Source organism: Oncorhynchus kisutch, linkage group LG2 (genome assembly GCF_002021735.2).
Source record: "Oncorhynchus kisutch isolate 150728-3 linkage group LG2, Okis_V2, whole genome shotgun sequence".
Classification (NCBI taxonomy): Eukaryota; Metazoa; Chordata; class Actinopteri; order Salmoniformes; family Salmonidae; genus Oncorhynchus; species Oncorhynchus kisutch.
This window is the reverse complement of record NC_034175.2, coordinates 49,861,196-49,883,216: the sequence shown is the minus strand read 5'-3', so window position 1 is coordinate 49,883,216 and position 22,021 is coordinate 49,861,196. Positions and strand designations below refer to the sequence as shown.

General features: G+C 43.5%; 1 protein-coding gene across 2 annotated transcripts in view; it reads right to left on the bottom strand.

Annotated features, from left to right (window-relative positions):
• Positions 1-21,744, bottom strand: part of LOC109867883 (raftlin-2) — a 30,130-nt gene extending 8,386 nt beyond the window's left edge. Inside the window, exons 1-4 of one of the 2 annotated variants that reach the window (XM_020457192.2) lie at positions 21,035-21,744; positions 3,263-3,443; positions 2,058-2,350; positions 1,290-1,508 (exon numbers count right to left, since the gene is read on the bottom strand). In XM_020457192.2, the coding sequence (XP_020312781.1) occupies positions 1,290-1,508; positions 2,058-2,350; positions 3,263-3,443; positions 21,035-21,173 (832 nt within the window). In that variant the 5' untranslated portion in view covers positions 21,174-21,744. The remainder of the gene's footprint in view (positions 1-1,289; positions 1,509-2,057; positions 2,351-3,262; positions 3,444-21,034) is intronic. The other variant, XM_031796562.1, reaches the window with a different exon arrangement.
• Positions 21,745-22,021: the final 277 nt, after the last annotated feature.

Sequence of the window (22,021 nt, the reverse complement as noted above, 5' to 3'; positions counted from 1 at the left end):
AATTGCTGCAAAGAGACCACTACTAAAGGACACCAATAATAAAAAGAGACTTTCTTGGGCCAAGAAACATAAGCAATGGACATTAGACCAGTGGAAATCTGTCCTTTAGTCTGATGTGTCCAAAATTGAGATTTGTGGTTCCAACCGCCATGTCTTTGTGAGACGCAGAGTAAGTGAATGGATGATCTCCGCATGTGTGGTTCCCACCATGAAGCATGGAGGAAGAGGTGTGATGGTGCTTTGCTGGTGACACCGTCTGAATTATTTCGAATTCAAGGCACACTTAACCAGCATGGCTACCACAGCATTCTGCAGTGATATTTTGATTTGTTTAACACTTTTTTGGTTACTACATGATTATTGGTTACCATGTTATTTCATAGTTGTGATGTCTATGTAGAAAATAGTAATCATAAAGAAAAACCCTTGAATGGGTAGGTGTTGTAAAACTTCTCATTAGAATGACAATGAACTAGTTACAGACATAGAGATGTAGGCTATGTGCACATGCGCACACACAAGAATTTGCCTGTGTGTGTGAGAGAGCGACAGAGAGAGACTCCTGTGTGCTATATTCCCAGGCCCCAGATGTCTACAAATGATGTGGATTTTTGCGGCTGCTGCCAGTCTATGGCGTAACAGGAAGCCAGGTCGGGAGGTTGGGAATAGAGCTCCAAATATAGCCACAGTGGGAGAGATAAGGGAGGAGGCAGAGAGGGGTAGAAAGGAGGAGGAGAATGAGAGAGAGGAGGGGGAGAGAAGAGGAGGGACTAAGAGACAGGAAGTGACTCGTCTGGGGGACATAGGGGGAGGGGAGACAAAAAATTAAAGGAACTCATTTTTGAGAAGATGCAAAAATAGATAAAGTAGCAGAATGAGAGAGGTGGATGAGGACAAAGTGTTCTATACTCTCTGGTCCTCTGGAGCTCAGTTGGTAGAGCATGGCGCTTGCTTTGCCAGGATAGTTGGTTTGATTCCCTGGACCACCCACATGTTAAAAACATATGCATGCATGACTAAGTCACTTTGGATAAAAGCGTCTGCTAAATGGCATATATTAATATATTATTATTATTATTAAATCCCATCCTCTCTTCCAGAGAAGTAAAGTGTCACAAGATATTGACCTATCATTACACTAATGCTCTTTGCTGGAGATCTTACAACTCCAAAGCAAGATGTCACAGCATGTATGTTGTTATTGCTTTTTAAGCTTGGTGTGGCTGTTATACAGTATGAGTCTTACATCCACCTTAAGAGTCTCTCTATATCTCAGCATTTGACAGTACCTTTGGGTGTGTCCCAGTACACAAATGAGTCCACCAATGACCAGCCTTTGCGGTAGTAGGCTGCGGTCAGCTCCAGCCAATCGGCCTCCAGCGCGCTGACCACCTGACCCTTCCTGGACACACGCATGGACAGTGCCCCCTGGTGGTACTGACAGGCCAGAGCTTCCAGCGGAGCACAACCTGGTGCCCATGAGTGGAAGAACACCAGCAACCTTAGGTCTGGGGGGGGGGGGGGGGGGGGGTATGAGGTAGATGGTCAGATCAAGAGAACAAGAAAGAAGGTGCAGAGACAACAGACATTGGCGGTCTATGTGAACTCATCTCGCCCTACTTAGGATGAGGACGTCTCAGTCTGTATGGTTGTCTCTGTGGTGAGGAGTTGTGCCCTGCTTGGTGGGTGAGGGTTAGCTGACTGACATGCAGAGGCCTCTCCTACCCCAGGGACCTCAGTCAGTGTCTTCAACACAGAGTTCAACTGAACATCACTGACAGATCAGGGGAGAGGCGGATGAGTAGTGTTGAAGGGAGAAACAAATCTAGGACTCCACAGTGTGGCTGTGATGTGTTCAGCATTTTGAGGTTGTGTGACGTTAAGAGGAGATAGCAGATATAGCCCACATGTCAACATTGTTAAGGTGAGGGAACAGATGAGGAGAGAAGAGAAGTAGTCTCGCGTTGCCAGCCTTCCAAGTCGTGAGAAAGTAGAAGCCTGGGAGCTGAACAGAAGACGAGACACGGGAATAAAAGAGAAGAGAACTAGTATCTCACCAGGGCTGTAGGTAGGGCTGTGATCCTCCAGTTCTCCTTCTCCAGGAGGGGTACATGGAGGAGTGTGTGGGGGGGATCGATAGCCTCTCCTGGGGCTAGGCACCCTGCCGTTACTGCCCCCTCCTCCAGCCTGCTGGAGCACTGAGCCCACAAACCTCACTCCGCCCCGGGCACTACTGTTCACCCTGTCGATCAGTGCTCTAACAGTGTCGTCTGTCAGGGACTCCCCTGGGATAGGCCACTCCTCCACCCTCAGCACAGGAACACTGTGACACATGGACACCACCTGCTTACTAAGAGACAGAGGGAGGAGAGAACAGAAGAAAGGAGAACAGAACAGAGACACAGACGTTCAGTCATTGTACTGCAGGTTCAAACTGGTAATCACAAGCTGCATACAGGGCATTCATTCATCATTCATGTGTTTTGACTGTTAGCTACTCTGAGACTGTAAAGCCATGTCTAATCTGTATGCATTAGCTTGGTAAATAGTCTCTTGCTACAGAGCCCTGTCCAGCTGGAGAGTTCATACTTGATTTGTTTTTGTCAGTGTTTGCAGACAGAATTCATAATTTATTAATTGGCCATGCATGAGATGGCTACTACTTTCTAAACATAAAGCATAAACAACCATACTAAATATGTAGTGTATGTATATATACACACACATACACATTGTAGTATATGTATATTCAAATAAAATACACATTTTAATAATATGTAATATTACAGGTTTGATAATAACACAGAAGGTACCATGTGTGAGATTCTGATGCCCTATTGGCCTTGAGAGAGCTGTTGTTGTCAGGGTACATTTCTACCCAATGGCAACCCCTGCAGCTCAGAGCCCCACAAAACATACTCTCCAGGAGTCTCCCCCTAACCCCTCCCCCTTAAACAGCAGTCTGACCTCCCACTGAAGTTGCATTAAATATGCAGCCACATCATCTATCATTCATCTACAGTATTTACCAGGTTGGATGGGTTAAGGCTGGGTAGCTTGTTCCAATTGCTGAGCTCAGATTAAGGGATGGGTGGGAGGGTTATGGGTTGTGGCGGCCCCTGGCCTAGGCACAGATCTAAGGTAAGTTTTGTGTTTTACCTCCCAAATGGTTCAAACTGATTCTAGAACGGGGCAATTCTACCTGGAGCGGCTGTCTGTGTGTGTACGTGCCTCCAGGCATTCATGCTTGTGTGTCTGGTACCTGGGTCGTGGGCGGGCCAGGATGGCTCGGTAGAGCAGGCTGAAGGGCAGGGAACGCGTGCGTCCAACAGAGAGAATGATGGGATGCAGAGTGGTGAGGACATAGCCCTGGGTGTAGTAGGGCTGCAGGGCCTGGGACAGCTCGCACAGAGAGGACACATACTGCACCGTGGGGCGACTACCTGAAGGGGAGGGGAGGAGGGGAGAAAGAAAAAACAAAGGAAGTGGAGAGGAGATGAGACATGGGGAGGATGAGGAGAAGAACAGAGGGGAAAAAGGGGCAAGGAGAGGAGTAAATAAGGAAGATAAAAGAGAGAAGGAGAAAGAGGAACACAGTGAGTCAATAAAATCACTAGAAACTCCTGCATAAAGAAAAGAGGAAGGAGGAGTTGAGGCTAGCAGCATGACATCTGTCTTCCTCTGTCTGTAGTCTAACCCCAGAGGTTAAGTCTGTCCTGAACTGAACATCAATCAGATCTTCTTGTCTGTCTGTCTGTATATATGTGTGTCATATAATCTCTTTAGCAGGCCCTTGCTATTCCCTAGTCATACCCAGCGGAGATAAGAGGGGAAATGCTGAGGTATTCACACAGAGAGAAAGTGGAGAGTAGAAGGCCAGTCTGGAGACTCTGGACTGTCCCATAAGCAGACAGTTTACTGTAGCAGACAGACACTCTTATGCAGAGTGACTTAATCATTAAATAATGCTGCCAGTCTCACACTAGCAGCACATCACTTCACAAACTCTTCTCATGGTGTACAGCTAACAGTTCCAAAATAAGACATCTCCTCTTGCTATGCTGATCAGACAGATGTCTGTTCATCCAGTGGTTTATCTTTCACCACCAGTAACCCTGACAACCCTAACCCAGGGCAGGCCCTGATGAGAGGACACCACCATAGAACCACCAGTAACCCTGACAACCCTAACCCAGGGCAGGCCCTGATGAGAGGACACCACCATAGAACCACCAGTAACCCTGACAACCCTAACCCAGGGCAGGCCCTGATGAGAGGACACCACCATAGAACCACCAGTAACCCTGACAACCCTAACCCAGGGCAGGCCCTGATGAGAGGACACCACCATAGAACCACCAGTAACCCTGACAACCCTAACCCAGGGCAGGCCCTGATGAGAGGACACCACCATAGAACCACCAGTAACCCTGACAACCCTAACCCAGGGCAGGCCCTGATGAGAGGACACAACCATAGAACCACCACCACCACATACTCTGCTATATATACACACTGTAGCTTACCAGCTACCTCTCTAGCTGTGGTGGTGTTAATGTGGTAGTGCCTCGCTTACATTGGTATTCTAGGGGTGTTGCATTAAGTTAGGACTGAAGTCATGTGTTGCCGGGGTTCTTTTTTTGGTTTCAGTTGGTTTGCAGTGTTGTTGCAGGGCGGCAGGTAGCCTAGCGGGTTAGAGCGTTGGGCCTGTAACCGAAAGGTTGCCGGTTTGAATATCCACGCCGACAAGGTGAAAAATCTGTCAATGTGCCATTGAGCAACCCTAATTAACTATAGCTGACCCTGTAAAACAACATTTCACTGCAGCTATCCGGTGTATGTGACAATAAAACATATGTTGGTGCTGCTGGATAGTTGTCTGTGTTGAGGGGGCATTGTGTTAATGTTTGTTGATAACATGTGACTAGTCTGTCTGGTGGAGTTGTTTTCTATAGTTTTCTCACGACTCTGTCTGGAGACCTATAGCATCACCATACATCCTGTGTTCACAAAGAGAGTCTGTTCACAGGGCTGGCTCGGTGCCGGAGACATACACTCACACCCGAAAGTAAACACAATCACAGTCAAGCATGCATGTAAGCACACAAAAACAAACACCAAATCCCATTTTTAGACATAAAAACAAGCTCCACACATTTCAACTGACGGAACAAGCTCATCATATATTTACACACATTCACACACAAAACACACTCCCACTCAAATCTCATACACACACTCTCTCCCACACACACTCTCTCCCACATAAACACTTCTGGGACGGAGTTAATAACAGCTTGTTACTGGACGAGAAGCTCTTGAACTGGTGGTGTCTCTGTCATCTCAGCATTTGTGTCTGAGTGTGTGTGTCTGTTGGGTCCCACCTGAGCAACGAAAATGACATTTCACCAAAAGCTCCCTAGAGGAGCTCAACGCCAGGCTATTAATCCAGTCTCTCCCTCTCTCTCTCTCTCTCACACACACACACACACAGACAAGTCTCTCTCGCCTGGGCTCTTTTGTCCCTCTCCATCTCCCTTCTTTCAGCCACCTCACACCCCCTCCCATCACCACGGCCCACCCTTGTCAACCCACACACTGAGCCCTCTGTTCTCTACTGTGTGTGAGAAAAAGAGAGGAGAGGGGGAGCACAGGAGGGGGAAGAGAGAGGGGCCGACTGTGGAAAGAATGAGGGAAATGGGGAGAAATTAGAGGAGGAAGGAGATACCAAGTGTGGCGCAAAAAAGGGGTTTACAAGAAAGATTTTATGAGCCAGAAAGCTTGTGTGTGAAAAGGAAGCTTGTATAAAAGTGAGGAAGAGGGAAAGAAAGCTGGCAAAAGAAGAAAGGTGAGTAAAGAAGAGAAAGAATGAGGGTAGAAGGAGACTTAAGGAAATTGAGAGGAAAAAGAGAAAGGGATGCTGGATTTCAAATATAGACATTTCCATTGAAAAAGACCCATGAGTACCAATATGTGAAGTTCATAGGAACATATCAAATTGGGTATCAGATTAAATCTAAGAGTCCATATTTTGGGGAATTTAAGGCATACAATTGTTTTTCACCAATTTTCCAAAATGTGCCATAAGTTAAGGCATTGATTTCTGGATAAATAGATGAAGACAAAAAAAAAATCTGCCAGAAAAAGTCTTAAAGGTATCAGAAATACATCAAAAAACAATAATGTTATGTGAAGGACACCTACTAGAATTACCCCCCCCCCCCCCACAACAAAAATCAGTAACATAATGTCTGCAACTGAATTGGCTATAATTACCTGAATCTTCAGGAAATGTTGGTAATGAACAGAAAATCAAATGGAATTTAGGTCATTTATACTTAAATAACAGAAAAAAACTGTATTCATATATATTGTATTAATGTATTATACCTGTGTCCATACATGAGTTTCTAATAGATAGACCATATGGTTCAAGAGAAAATAGCCTACTCAACAGCATCTAATCAACAATGGCATTCTTTTCTATTAACCCTTCCAACTGTGTTCACAACGGACACCAGTTTGACGTTAAAACATTGACAACAAATACAATGCCTATAGAATTTCTTCACATTTTATTGTGTTACAAAGTGGGATTAAAATGGATTTAATTGTAATTTTTTGTCAACAATCTGCACAAAATAATCTGTAATGTCAAAGTGGACTAATAAATCAAACAAAAAATACTAATATACCTTGATTAGATAAGTATTCTGTATTCACCCCCCCCCCCCAGAGTCTTTCTGGGTAAAGCTCATAAAAGCTTTGCACACCTGCATTGTGCACTATTTGTCTATTATTTTTTAAATTCTTCAAGCTCTGTCAAGTTGTTGGGGATCATGGCAAGACAGCAATTTTCTAGTATTGCCATAGATTTTCAAGCAGATTCAAGTCAAAAATGTAACTTGGCCAATCAGTAACATTCACTGCCTTCATGGTAAGCAACTCCAGTGTAGATTTGGCTTTGTGTTGCAGGTTATTGTCCGGATGAAAGGCTGGCTTAAAGCAGACAGAAGCAGGTTTTCCTCAAGTATTTTGCCTGACTTGAGCTCCATCACGTTTCTTTTCATCATAAAAAAACTCCCCAGTCTTTGACGATTATCAATAAGTGCATCGATGACGTCGTCCCCACAGTGACCGTACCTACATATCCCAACCAGAAGCCATGGACTACAGGCAACATCTACACCAAGCTAAAGGCTAGAGCTGCCACTTTCAAGGAGCGGGACACTAATCCGGACGCTTATAAGAAATCCCACTATGCCCTCAGATGAACCATCAAACACAGGACTAAGACACTAGCTCTGACGTTTGTTGGATGTGGCAGGGTTTGCAGACTATTACGGACTACAAAAAGGAAACCCAGCCTTGAGCTGCCCAGTGATGGGAGCCAACCAGACGGGATAAATGCCTTTTATGCTCGCTTTGAGACCAGCAACACTGAAGCATGCAGGAGAGCACCAGCTGTTTTGGATGACAGTGTGATCATGGTCTCCGTAGCCAATGTGAGCAAAACCTTTAAACAGGTCAACATTCACAAGGCCGGATGGATTACCAGGACGTGTACTCTGAGCATGCATGGAACAACTGGCAAGTGTCTTCAACTACATTTTCAACCTCTCCCTGACCGAGTCTGTAATACCTACATGTTTCAAGCAGACCACCATAATCCCTGTGCCCAAGAAAGTGAATGCAACCTGCCTAAATGACTACCACCCCATAAAACTCACGTCGGTAGCCATGAAGTGCTTTGAAAGGCTGGTCGTGGCTCACATCAAAACCATCATCCCGGAAACCCTAGACCCACTCCAATTCACATACCGCCCCAACAGATCCACAGATGACGCAATCTCAAATCGCACTCCACACTGCCCTTTCCCATCTGGAAAAAAGGACCACCTATGTGAGAATGCTGTTCAACACCATAGCGTGTGTTGCGTTCAACACCATAGTGCCTACAATGCTCATCACTAAGCTAAGGACCCTGGGACTAAATACCTCCCTCTGCAACTGGATCCTGGACTTCCTGACAGGCCTCCCCCAGGTGGTAAGGGTAGGCAACAACACATTTGCCACGCTGATCCTCAAAGTGGGGGCCTCTCAGGGGTGCGTGCTTAGTCCCCTTCTGTACTCCCTGTTGACTGCATGGCCAAGTACGACTCCAACACCATCATCAAGTTCGCTGACAACAAATTCTACCGAATGTAGAAACCTTTCTTTATCTATTTCGAGACAGTGAAATTTCCCTCTACTCCACAGTAAACTCCCTACCTAAGCTTTGTATTTAATTGATCTACCTTTGTGTGTTTAACATTAGCCTGTCTTATTATATTTTTTCTATTCATTTTGAAGACTAGCCATGTTTTTTTAGTGCACTTTGTTGTTTCTAATGTAAGTTGTGTTATGAAAGTATTACTTAAGTATTTAATATTTTTTTCGCATGGGCATATACATTCCTACCTCATTCAAAAAGCATGTTCCCATGGTATATCGAATATATAAAATCCCATGTGCAATGTACTGTATTTCAAGCATACTGTAATTGAAAGAAATAAAAATGAAAAATAAAAGTTTGCTGACAACAACGGTGATAGGCCTGCTCAGCAAAGATGAGACAGCCTATAGGGAGGAGGTCAGAGACCTGGCAATGTGGTGCCAGGACAACAATCTCTCCCTCAACGTGAGCAAGACAAAGGAGATGATCGTGGACTATAGGAAAAGGAGGGCCGAACACGCCCCCATTCATATTTACAGGTTTGTAATGGAGCGGGTCGAGAGTTTCAAGTTCCTTGGTGTCCATATCAACAAACTATCATGGTCCAAACACACCGTGAAGACGCCTCACAAGTCCTCGACTGGCAGCTTCATTAAATAGTACCCACAAAACACCAGTCTCAACATCAACAGTGAAGAGGCTACTCCGAGATGCTGGCCTTCTAGGCAGAGTTTATTTTTAGTGGCCAGTCGGAGATGCCTTTTTCTTTGCAACTCTACCTAGAAGGCCAGCATCCCGGAGTCGCATCTTCACTGTTGATGTTGAGACTGGTGTTTTGCGGGTACTATTTAATGAAGCTGCCAGTTGAGGACTTGTGAGCCATCTGTTTCTCAAACTAGACACTAATGTACTTGTCCTCTTGCTCAGTTGTGGATCGGGGCCTCCCACTCCTCTTTCTATTCTGGTTAGAGCCAGTTTGCGCTGTTCTGTGAAGGAAGTAGTACACAGCATTGTACGAGATCTTCCGTTTCTTGGCAATTTCTCGCATGGAATAGCTTTCCTTTCTCAGGAAAAAAAATAGACTGACGAGTTTCAGAAGAAAGTTCTCTGTTTCTGGCCCTTTTGAGCCTGTAATTGAAACCACAAATGCTGATGCTCCAGATACTGAACTAGTTTAAAGAAGATCAGTTTTATTACTTATTTAATCAGAACAACAGTTTTCAACTGTGCTAACATAATTGCAAAAGGGTTTTCTAATGACCAATTAGCCTTTTAAAATGATAAACTTGGATTAGCTAACACAACGTGCCATTGGAACACAGGAGTGATGGCAGCTGATAATGGACCTCTCTACATATGCATACATATTCCCTTAAAAAAAATCTGCCGTTTCCAGCTACAATAGTCATTAACATTGTCTACACTGTATTTCTGATCAATTTGTGCTTGATCAAAAAAGTGCTTTTGAACGGTAGTGTACATGTACAAATGACCTCGACTAACCTGAACCTCACACATTGACTCTGTATATAGCCTCACTATTGTTATTTTATTGTGTTACTTTTTAAAATTATTTTTTACTTTGGTTTATTTAGTAAATATTTTCCAAACTCTATTTTCTTAAAACTGCATTATGGGTTAAGGGCTTGTAAGTAAGCATTTCATGGTAAGGTCTACACCTGTTGCATTCGGCGCATGTGACAAATAACCATTTAATTTGATTTCATGCAGTCACCACCATGCTTGAAAATAAGGAGGCAGTTACTCAGTGGTGTGTTGTGTTGGATTTGCCCCAAACACAGGGCTTTGCATTTAGGCCAAAAAGTGTGTTGTCTTGCCATGTTTTTTGCAGTATTATTTTAGTGCCGTGTTGCATACATATATGCATGTTTTGTAATATTTTTATTCCGTATATATTTTATTCTTCTTTTCACTCTGTCATTTATGTCATTATTGTGGAGTTAATACAATGTTGTTGATCCCTCCTCAGTTTTCTCCCATCCCAGCCATTGACCTCTGTAGCTGTTTTAAAACTTCTCATGAGCTTAGTTCAACTGTTACAGAACCCAAAATAGATGCTTGTTTTACTCCAATGTTTGTTTGCAGACACAGTATAGCCTCAAAAAATGCTTAGAACTATAATTTTGATATCATGGCTGGTCAGTCCTTGGATCCATAGCTCTGGCTATGAATTTGAGAGTTTTTTTTCTCCCAACCTCATCCCTAACACTTTGTTATTGTTTCAACTGCTGATTGCCACTTTAAAGATATATTCAATGTCTGATTTGTTATTGTTACCCATCTACCAATCATTGCTCTTCTTTATGAGGCTTTATGAAGCTCATTGGTCTTTGTAGTTGAATCTGTGCTTGAAATTCAATACTTGACTGAGGGACCGTACAGATGTACAGTATCTATGGGGGACAGACGAAGGGGTGGTCATTCAAAAATCATGTCAACCCCTATTAATGTATAGAGTCCACATATCTTATGTGATTTGTCATGCCAAATTGTACTTCTGAACTAATTTGGGCTTGCCTTAACAAAAGGGGGAAAATACCTATGCAACGACTATATTTTAGTTATTTTGTTTTTTTATTACATTTGTAAAAAATAAAATATATAAAAAAAGAATCTAAACAATATTCACTGTGACACCATGGAGTATTTTTTTTTTTACAACTAATATATAATATATTTCCATTCCACTTTAAAATGCAACAAAATGCCCCCAAAAAGTGGGTGTAGACACTAATGTACAGTGCCTTATTGACCTAGTAAAAATAAATAGGTGTAGAAAAAGGGGAATTCATGTTGAAACCCTTATATTAAACACCATTGGAATTCACTAAGTTGATGGTTTATATTTTAGGTTAAAGTTAAGCTTTGTCACAAAAATATAGAATATCTTATTTAATTATTTCACATATGTTACATGTAATAAGTCCACACAGAGGACCAGAGAGTGTTACAGAAACCTGTGACAATCTGATGTACCCAAAAGGGCCACTAGATGTATTGTGATAGATTACATCAAATCTTTGAAAGATGCCAAAATTCTGGTAGTTTACTGGTAAGCTTCAAAATGTTCCAGTAATATACCATCCCATTGTAATCCTAGCTACAATGGGAAATCAAAATGCTCACCAACCACAGTTGGGTCACCTGCCTCTATCTCCAGTTAATAATGTCACCTCTCCCAGCTCCTACTGACACCTACCCGTGAGCCCCCTCTCTTTCCATTTACTTTAACCAGCATCCTCACCCATTGAGCACCGACCAACACTGGATGTCCGTGGATATTAAAAAGTAGTTTGGTCAGTCCACCAGGGCCTTGATGTTAACATCCACAGACAGACATGACTGAACCTGAACCTGTCATATCATGTTTCACAAGTTTGGATAGCACAGTACAGTAGTGACTAGAGCACCGTAGAGTACATTATAATAGTGAGTAGAGCACAGTAGTGACTAGAGCACCGTAGAGTACATTATAATAGTGAGTAGAGCACAGTACTGTACAGTGACTAGAGCACCATAGAGTACATTATAATAATGAGTAGAGCACAGTAGAGTACATTATAATAGTGAGTGATACATGAGAATGCATTTCTCCTCATAATTATGAATTTCTGTGTAGTACAGACCAGGGACCCATGATGTAATTCCGTTACCAGGTGTAAATCCACTTCACTTCAATAACCAAAAGAGATTTTTCAAAGTGAAGATGCCATGTCATAGCTGACACCCCAGTCTTTCTGCAGACATCTTTGAATCTTAAGTCGGAGCGGATATTTAATTTAAAAAAAATTAATGGTGTCCAATTGTTGTAGTAGCTACTATCTTGTCTCCTCGCTACAACTCCCGTACGGGCTCGGGAGAGACGAAGGTTGAAAGTCATGCGTCCTCCGATACACAACCCAACCAGCCGTACTGCTTCTTAACACAGCGCGCATCCAACCCGGAAGCCAGCCGCACCAACGTGTCGGAGGAAACACCGTGCACCTGGCAACCTTGGTTAGCACGCACTGCACCCGGCCCGCCACAGGAGTCGCTGGTGCGCGATGAGACAAGGACATCCCTACCGACCAAGCCCTCCCTAACCCGGACGACGCTAGGCCAATTGTGCGTCGCCCCATGGACCTCCCGGTCGCGGCCGGTTACGACAGAGCCTGGGCGCGAACCCAGAGTCTCTGATGGCACAGCTGGTGCTGCAGTACAGCGCCCTTAACCACTGTGCCACCCGGGAGGGCCCGGAGCGGATATTTAACAGAGTTTTGGAAAAACGTGGTTACCCGAGGGAGATTTCATCATAATTCCTTTAACAAAGTTCCCATCTGCAGAGGAAATTGTTAAAAGTAGTCCTTGTGCATATACACTGAACAAAAATACAAACACAACATGTAAAGTGTTGGTCCACATGAGCTGAAATAAAAGATCCCAGAAATGTTCCATACGCACAAAAAGCTTATTTCTCTCAAATCTTGTGCACACATTTGTTTACATCCCCGCTAGTGAGCATTTCTCCTTTGCCAAGACAATCCATCCACCTGACAGGTGTGGCATGTCAAGAAGCTGATTAAACAGAGGTGCACCTTGTACTGGGACCAATAAAATGAGATTTTGTTTTCACATAACACAAAGCCACAGATGTCTCAAGTTTTGAGGACTTGTGCAATTGGCATGCTGACTGCAGGAATGTCCACCAGAGCTGTTGCGAGATAGAGAAATTAACATTTAAATTACCATAAGCCACCTCCGTCGTTTTAGAGAATTTGGTAGCGCGTCCAACCGGCCTCAAAACCGCAGACCACATGTATGGTGCCGTGTGGGCGAGCGGCTTGCTGATGTCAACGTTGTGAACAAAGTGTCCCATGGTGGCGGTGGGGTTATGGTATGGGCAGGAATAAGCTATGGACAACAAACACAATTGCATTTTATGGATGGCAATTTGAATGCACAGAAATCCTGTAACGAGATCCTGAGGCTCATTGTGAAGCCCATTTTTTTAAGGTATCTGTGACCAACAGATGAATATCTGTATTCCCAGTCATGTGAAATCCATAGATTAGGGCCTAATGAATTCATTTCAATTGACTGATTTCCTTATATGAACTGTAACTCAGTAAAATCTTTGAAATTGTTGCATTTATGTGTTTGTTCAGTATAGTTTGTTCAGTATAGTTCAGTATAGTTTCAGTATAGTTGAAAACTTTAAAATCAAGTTAACAAAAACATTCTTCAAACCGTAATCCTGTTACTGTGGAATTCAGTGGCGGTTGGTGCCATTTTAGATTAGGGAGGACAATATATATATTTTTTAGGATTATGGCTTTCTATTACATAGAATGGATGAATTATTCATATTCCATTAACCCAGCTCAATGTAATGTCGATAGATTTAGGCTACTACATTTTCCCTACACCCATCATGAGGTTGCTACAACGTAGCCTACAAATTAAAGTTTACAATGTAGGTGCACAGGTCGAAATGTTTTTTTTAAATAATCAAAGTGACAGACAGTGACACATTCAATACCGCTTTAAACACTCTTGCCTGCATCTAGCTGATCTAGGGTATAATCATTAGTCCAAATTGTTGCTCGTTCAGGTATGTTTATCCCAATTTTGTTTCCGTTTACTTCTGTTTAAGAAGCGTTTGTCAACACAATTAGCAGAACGAATACACCCTTGATCATCCGCAAGCGGGGCGGCAGGGTAGCCTAGTGGTTAGAGCGTTGGACTAGTAACCGGAAGGTTGCAAGTTCAAACCCCCGAGCTGACAAGGTAAAAATCTGTTGTTCTGCCCCTGAACAGGCAGTTAACCCACTGTTCCTAGGCCGTCATTGAAAATAAGAATTTGTTCTTAACTGACTTGCCTGGTTAAATAAAAAGGTACAACTTTTTTTTTTTTTTTAAACACAGTTCACGTTCAGCCACATACAAACAGCATGATCACCTTGCTCCTTGTATAATTCCTTCTCAAATCTACGTGCTATACTTCTCTCACCTTTTCCCTTCACTTGTGGACTTCAGTGCACAACTGTGACCAGGCAAAAAAACTTTCCAAGCCAAACCTTCAAACCATAACCGCTACACACAGCCTACATCGTTGTCACCACATTAGCTAACGTCATAGTCAACATAGCGACTAAAACTAACATGTTAGTAAACCCGCTACAATCATTCAGTAGTGTACAGCTTGCAGTTTAGCAGTTAAACCAGCAAGGCCCAGTTGACAATACAGTACTATAACCAAAAGCTTACCTTGACTTGCAGTGTTGGATAGCCATAGCTAACATCGTGTCCCTCTCTGTTTGAGCTGGTGTTTGAGTAGGCTAAACCAGCTAGCTGCATTTGTTAGCTAAGTAAGTTAAAACATATTCTTTTTTTTTAGCTAACTCTCTCGCTCTCGCTTCTCCTTCATTTTTTAAGAAACGAATTTGTTAAACACTGTTCAACTATTGTCTTTCTCCCTCTTTGAGTTAGCTACTCACCACATTTTATGCACTGACGTGCTAGCTAGCTGTAGCTCATGCTTTCAGTTCTAGATTCATTCTCTGATCCTTTGATTGGGTGTACAACATGACCATTCATGCTGCAAGAGCTCCAATAGATTGGAGGACGTCCTCTGGAAGTTGGAATAATTATTGTGTAAGTCTATGGAAGGGGGTGAGAACCATGAGCCTCCTAGGTTTTATAGTGAAGTCAATGTACCCCAGAGGAGGACAGAAACTAGCTGTCCTCCAGCTACACCATGGTGGTGCCCCAGAGAGTGCTATTGAGGCTACTGTCGAACTTCATTGCAAAACAGTGTGTTTTAATAAATTATTTGGCGACGTGAATATATTTAGTGAATATATTTAATGGTTTTAATGTTCGTCCTCCCCTTCCTCTGCTGAGGAGCCACCACTGGTGAAATTGCCCGTACACTACAGGAATAAACATGAGGACAGAGTGTGTAGATCTCATGTAAAGTGGAAAGGATTATCCTAATAGGATTACCAAGGCCTCTGTTAACAAATCATTACATTAGCTAAATACTATACCGGGCTAGACAATCTGGACCCTCTCTTTCTAAAATCATCTGCCGAAATGGTTGCAAACCCTATTACTAGCATGTTCAACCTCTCGTTCGTATCGTCTGAGATCCCCAAAGATTGGAAAGCTGCCACGGTCATCCCCCTCTTCAAAGGGGGAGACACTCTAGGCCCAAACTGCTACAGACCTATATCTATCCTACCCTGTCTTTCTAAGGTCTTCGAAAGCCAAGTGAACAAACAGATAACCGACCATTTCGAATCCCACTGTACCTTCTCCGCTATGCAACCTGGTTTCAGGGCTGGTCATGGGTGCACCTCTGCCACACTCAAGGTTCTAAACGACATCATAACCGCCATCGATGAGACATTACTGTGTAGCTGTATTCATCAACCTGGCCAAGGCTTTCGACCCTGTCAATTACCACAATCTTATTGGCAGACTCAACAGCCTTGGTTTCTCAAATGATTGCCTCGCCTGGTTTACCAACTACTCTCTGATAGAGTTGTGTGTCAAATAGGAGGGCCTGTTGTCCGGACCTCTGGCAGTCTCTATGGGGGTGCCACAGGGTTCAATTCTCGGGCAGACTCTCTTCTCTGTATACATCAATGATGTCGCTCTTGCTGCTGGTGATTCTTCCTAAGTATACTTCTGGCCCCTCTTTGGACACTGTGTTAACTAACCTCCAGACGAGCTTCAATGCCATACAACTCTCCTTCTGTGGCCTCCAACTGCTCTTAAATGCAAGTAAAACTAAATGCATGCTATTCAATCGATCACTGCCTGCACCTGCCCGCCCGTCCAGCATTTACTACTCTGGACAGCTCGGACTCAGAATATGTGGACAACTACAAATACCTAGGTGTCTGGTTAGACTGTAAACTCTCCTTCCAGACTCACATTAAGCATCTCCAATCAAAGTTTAAATCTAGAATCGGCTTCCTATATCGCAACAAAGCATCCTTCACTCATGCTGCCAAACATACCCTCGTAAAACTGACCATCCTACCGATCCTCAACTTCGGCAATATCATCTATAAAATAGCCTCCAACACTCTACTTAAACTGGATGCAGTCTATCATAGTGCCATTAGTTTTGTCATCAAAGCCCCATACACTACCCACCACTGCGACCTGTACGCTCTCGTTGGTTGGCCCTCGCTTCATACCCTTCGCCAAACCCACTGGCTACAGGTTAACTACAAGTCTCTGCTAGGTAAAGCCCCGCCTTATCTCAGCTCACTGGTCACCACAGCAGCACCCACTCGTAGCACGCGCTCCAGCAGGTATATCTCACTGGTCACCCCCAAAGCCAATTCCTACTTTGGTCGCCTTTCCTTCCAGTTCTCTGCTGCCAATGACTGGAACGAACTGCAAAAAAAAAAAATCACTGAAGCTGGAGACTCTTACCTCCCTCAATAGCTTTAAGCACCAGGTGTCAGAGCATCTCACAGATCACTGCACCTGTACATAGACCATCTGTAACCAGCCCATATACCTACCTCATCCCCATACTGTATTTATTTATCTTGCTCCTTTGCACCCCAGTATCTCTACTTGCACATTCATCTTCTGCACATCTACCATTCCAATGTTTAATTGCTATATTGTAATTACTTCGCCACCATGGCCTATTTATTGCCTTACCTCCCTTATCTTACCTCATTTGCACTCACTGTATGTAGACTTTCTTTTCTTTGTTTCTACTGTATTATTGACTGTATGTTTTGTTTATTCCATGTGTAACTCTGTGTTGTTGTATGTGTCGAATTGCTATGCTTTATCTTGGCCAGGTCGCTGTTGCAAATGAGAACTTGTTCTCAACTAGCCTACCTGGTTAAATAAAGGTGAAATAAAATAAATAGACCATTCTGCCAATCAGGGCCCTGCGACTTCACTGGAAACTCCAGTTAGCCGAACAGAGCAGAATTGATTCTTCACAGTGTGTTAAACCATATCACTACATCAGCCAGGTTTGAAATGTACCACTGCCCTTGTAGTCTCCTCCAAATGTAATATAAACTCTATAATCAGAGATAATCCAGCATTTTCTAGGGTCTGGTTCCAGTCAGATTAACACAGAGAGAGAAAGAGAAGAAGAGAGATTATAGTATATTGAGGTTGCGTTGAATTTGTTCTGGAATTACATCCTCATATGGTCCAGGTGAGGCGAAAATTAATTTGCCACATACAGACAAATACCAACATCTAGCCTGGTTCCAGGTCTGTTTCTGCCACCTTGCCAACTCCTACGGCCATTGGCGTAAGAATGACCATATGAGTTGGCAAGACAGCACAAATAGATCTGGGTCCAGGCTACTAAGAACAGGAGGCTGATGAGAATCCAGGCCTAGCTGTCAATCGAGGTAAACAACCTTGGAAAGAGAAGAGTCATAATATTTTAGGATAGCTGGGTGGTTGGATACACTTATCCCTCATCCCTAAATCCTTTAATCTTTCAATCTATCCTCCTATCCAACTAATATCCTCTAGGGCCGGGACGACACCAGTATCTCCATACTCGTTAGTATCATGGCAAGAAAACAAAACACAAAGCGGATTTAACTTCTTTAGGAAAACACCAATAATGTTGCAAACATCATGTTGTCATCCAGAGTCACATGTATTTATTTTCCAAGCTATAGCACACAATATGCTACATACAGCAGGTGTTTAAAGGACCAAAGAGTTAGATCTGCTTCGTGTTTTCATTTTTGCCGTGGAAAAAATATCGTCACAGACCAAATATCCTCCCATCCAGCTTGAATTATTAATCTCTCTAGCCACCTCTGTCCAACCACAAATCCAATCTCTCGACCTGTCACCCCTCTGCCAGTTAATTTATCCATCTAGCCACCCATCCAGCCATCCCCTTTACATCTCTCCATCCCCCACTCAGCCCAGTAGAGCCCCTGTGGATCAACAGTGTGAGGCCCACTCTGCCCCCCCCTCTTCACGGGCTGCCGTCCAGCCTCTGTCCTTGGTCCAGCTGAGCTCTCCAGCCCTCCCTTCCTCCCTCAATCCACACTGACTGTACTGCGGGGCTAAACTAATCAGCATGTGAGGCTTTAGCCATTAGACATTAGCCACTTTGATGTGATGCCCCTGGCCTCTGCTTCCGCCACAGGGAGGAGTAATGGTGCTTTAAAAGGAGGCCAAGCTACTGGGCTGGGCTGCTACTGGGCTGAGGGGTGGGGGTGTGCATGTGAGGGAAGATGCAGCCAGCAAATGGCTTAGGAGAGAGGTTGTGTGTGTGTCCCAGAAATGTTTCAAGGAGAAGTGAGGGAGAGAAGAGGGAACATGTAGTGGGTTCTAACTAGTCCCCAATCTTCAGGCAGGTCCAGTGTTGATGCTAACACTAATGTCAATACTGAAGCTAAATCCCACTAGTTTGGCATAAAGCAGAGAACAGCAATGAAACTGATCCAAGATGGATGATTAAGGACGCTATTTCTAATCTTTATTAATCTGTCCATTTGGCTCTGCCTCACACTGAAACATCTGGCTCAGAGGCTATGGAGGAGAGAACATGGTAGTAAGCAGTCAACCTAGCCACCTATCCAGTGAAATACCCGGGTACTGGAGGTCATGGGAGTCACACTTGACTTGGGAAGGTATAGTACCTATAGCAAGCATCAAATGTCAATCAAATGTGGCTAAGCTCTTCTCATAAAGAACTAAGACAAGTAATGCTTTGATAAGGTGTAGCACAGACAGGCACACAATACAGCAGTACCTAGAGGCATTCAGAGGAGTAGGTACTGTCTGGCTGCACCTTTAAACCCTTGAGAGTCATGTCGAATTATAAGCATCATATTGTTTTCATTTCCAGCCTCTTGGAGTGCGCCTGCTACTCAACCGTCAGTGTGCGGGTCTCTATACACGCCTATAAAGCAGCTTACAGTGCAGTCAGAGGTATTCTATTATTTTTATTTGACCCTGCTGGTCATCTATGCACATTTTAACATCTTGGCCATGTTCTGTTATAATCTCCACCCGGCACAGCCAGAAGAGGACTGGCCACGCCTCATAGCCTGGTTCCTCTCTACTTTTCTTCCTAGGTTCTGGCCTTTCTAGGGAGTTTTTCCTAGCCACAGTGCTTCTACACCTGCAGACCCTCAGGCTGTCTATACATCTACAGTATATACAGTATTTAGAGTTGAACTTGACAACATGAACCACAGTCCTAATATGTACACAGTAGTACATATCATTTGATATTTACATTAAGCAGTACTTCATTATTTCAATCATGTCTATGAGGCTGTTTTTTTTCTTGACAAGGATTTGGCTGGTGTGGAAGTCACAACTACCAGCCTACACAGACAGGGACTCCTAAATCCAGGTGAACAGGATTTGGCTGGTGTGGAAGTCACAACTACCAGCCTACACAGACAGGGACTCCTAAATCCAGGTGAACAGGATTTGGCTGGTGTGGAAGTCACAACTACCAGCCTACACAGACAGGGACTCCTAAATCCAGGTGAACAGGATTTGGCTGGTGTGGAAGTCACAACTACCAGCCTACACAGACAGGGACTCCTAAATCCAGGTGAACAGGATTTGGCTGGTGTGGAAGTCACAACTACCAGCCTACACAGACAGGGACTCCTAAATCCAGGTGAACAGGATTTGGCTGGTGTGGAGGAAACCCAGGACTTTCTGCTTACCTCCAAAATAAACTAAGGTCACTAAACTGTTGAGGCAGGTGAGGCAGTTTACGTACTCACGTACACACTTATTGAGAATATATACATAAATGTATTTAGGCTTTGTCCAGATAAGGGCTGGGTTGTGCTGTAGAATAAGAGTGACTGTATCAACTGTATCAACTAGTGGGCTTTACTCCAAACCCCTGAACTGGGAGCCCAGCCACTTTCTACTGTGTCCATTATTCTGCAAGCCCAAACCCAATAACCCATGTAGACATAACCACATCCTCATATCTACAGCTCATAGGCCTAACCATAAGGACAGAGGCTGCACAGTGAGAGAGATAGTGGCGACTCACACTAGGGAGCCTCAGTCTACAGAGTGAAATACATTACAAGTATTTATTAGGGAATGGGGTTGAACACGGTTATATGGGTTCAACGCCCTTATTTGGGTTCTACCAGATACTAAACTAACAACACTCCATCTAAAGTGGAATACACCACTGTTTACATGGCTGGCTTCTAGCTAAACAAATGTTAGCATTATTTCCCTTCCAAATAGGTCATTGGTACATCAACCAGTCCCAAGCTCCCTCATGTTGTAGAGATTACACCAAAAACACTGCATTCTGACAAAGGATGCTGTTGCACTTTCAGATGATCAGAAATCATATAATAATGTGGTGGCAGGTGTCTGTGAGATTAGGACAGAAGGGAAGGTATTTTTCCTTTCACATAGATGCGAACACACTGGAAGAAAGGGGTAAAGAGAAAACTTCGACCTATTTCTCTGGACGAGAAAATGACAGCACTGTTGCTAGGAGAGAGGACCTGAGCCACTGCACACGTGTAGTGTTCCAATTAACATCAGCCACATGAAATACCATTGCAGCCTATTTGAAAAACAAACCTGCCGTTTGTAAACCACTGTTCAAAAACCAAAATCCATACATAGTCAAAATAGTGACAAGCTTGAAAAGCACCTAACCCAGGTTATTTCAGAGGAAAATAGTCATTCATGTTTTTCTTTCGTTCATAGCCTCGTCAATATCTAAAGAAACATTGTTTATAATATATCCTAAGTATTATACTTAATGTATCAAGGTGAGACCCAAATGCATACCTTCCAAACTGAAATCCAGTAGCACATACTCGTAAACGGTGTCGGTTTTGATCTCTACTTGTGGTCTCTTCAGAGTGGAGTAGATCTTCCCGGGGCTGCTGTCCTCCGGGTCTTCCAGTTTCCTCAATCCGCAGCCCATAGTGCTGTGGTGGGCTATCCAGCTCAAACTGCCCGTGCACGGTGACGGGAAGAGCCCGCTCCGCTATACAAACAGTTTTGTTCTTGCTATTAAATTAACGGGATTACTCCATCCCCGGAGACGCTATTAATCCGTTTGAGTGCCACCGGATAATCACTGTTATTTTTTATTTTGGGGGGCAATTGTACAGTGAGAATATTATTTTTCTGTAAAAACTTATTTTGAAACGAAACGTGCGTCTGGAGCGTGCAGCTCTCGTTCCCTCTTGAAAAAAACTAACGGAAAAAAGTTACATTTGACAACTCCTCTGCGCGAGCGGCTACTTTGTTGCAAACGTCGATGAATTGTCAACAAATCCACTTTTGGTTTTATTTTCACCGATAAAACGATATCACGTGTAGCTTATCACCAGCACCGAATCGTCTAAACGAGAGTGGTTTCACTAAAGCCGAATAATACGTCTGTGTGATTTAGAAAAGCCAAAGCAGCTTGCAGGAGACAGAAAAAATGGGAGGACCGAAGGAGAGGAGGTGATTTGGGCAACAACATCCACTGATGTCTAACTGAGGAAGTTGTAGCCTAGCTCTATTTTGATGATATTCTGTCACACTTCATGTAGTTTAGGTCATAGATAATATAACATTGTTCAACCTCTATAGTTTAGGTTTGTGCTGTTTAGTGCAAAGAAAATACACTGTTACCCTACTACTGCAGGGCAGGGTAACCTTTTCAGGTGATATGGAGTTCCTTATATAATTAGACCATACTTTTGTATGAATTTACAACCCCAGTAACGTTAGATCATATTGAGGGCATTGGTATAATTCAAAGCCACCGGAGCCACTATA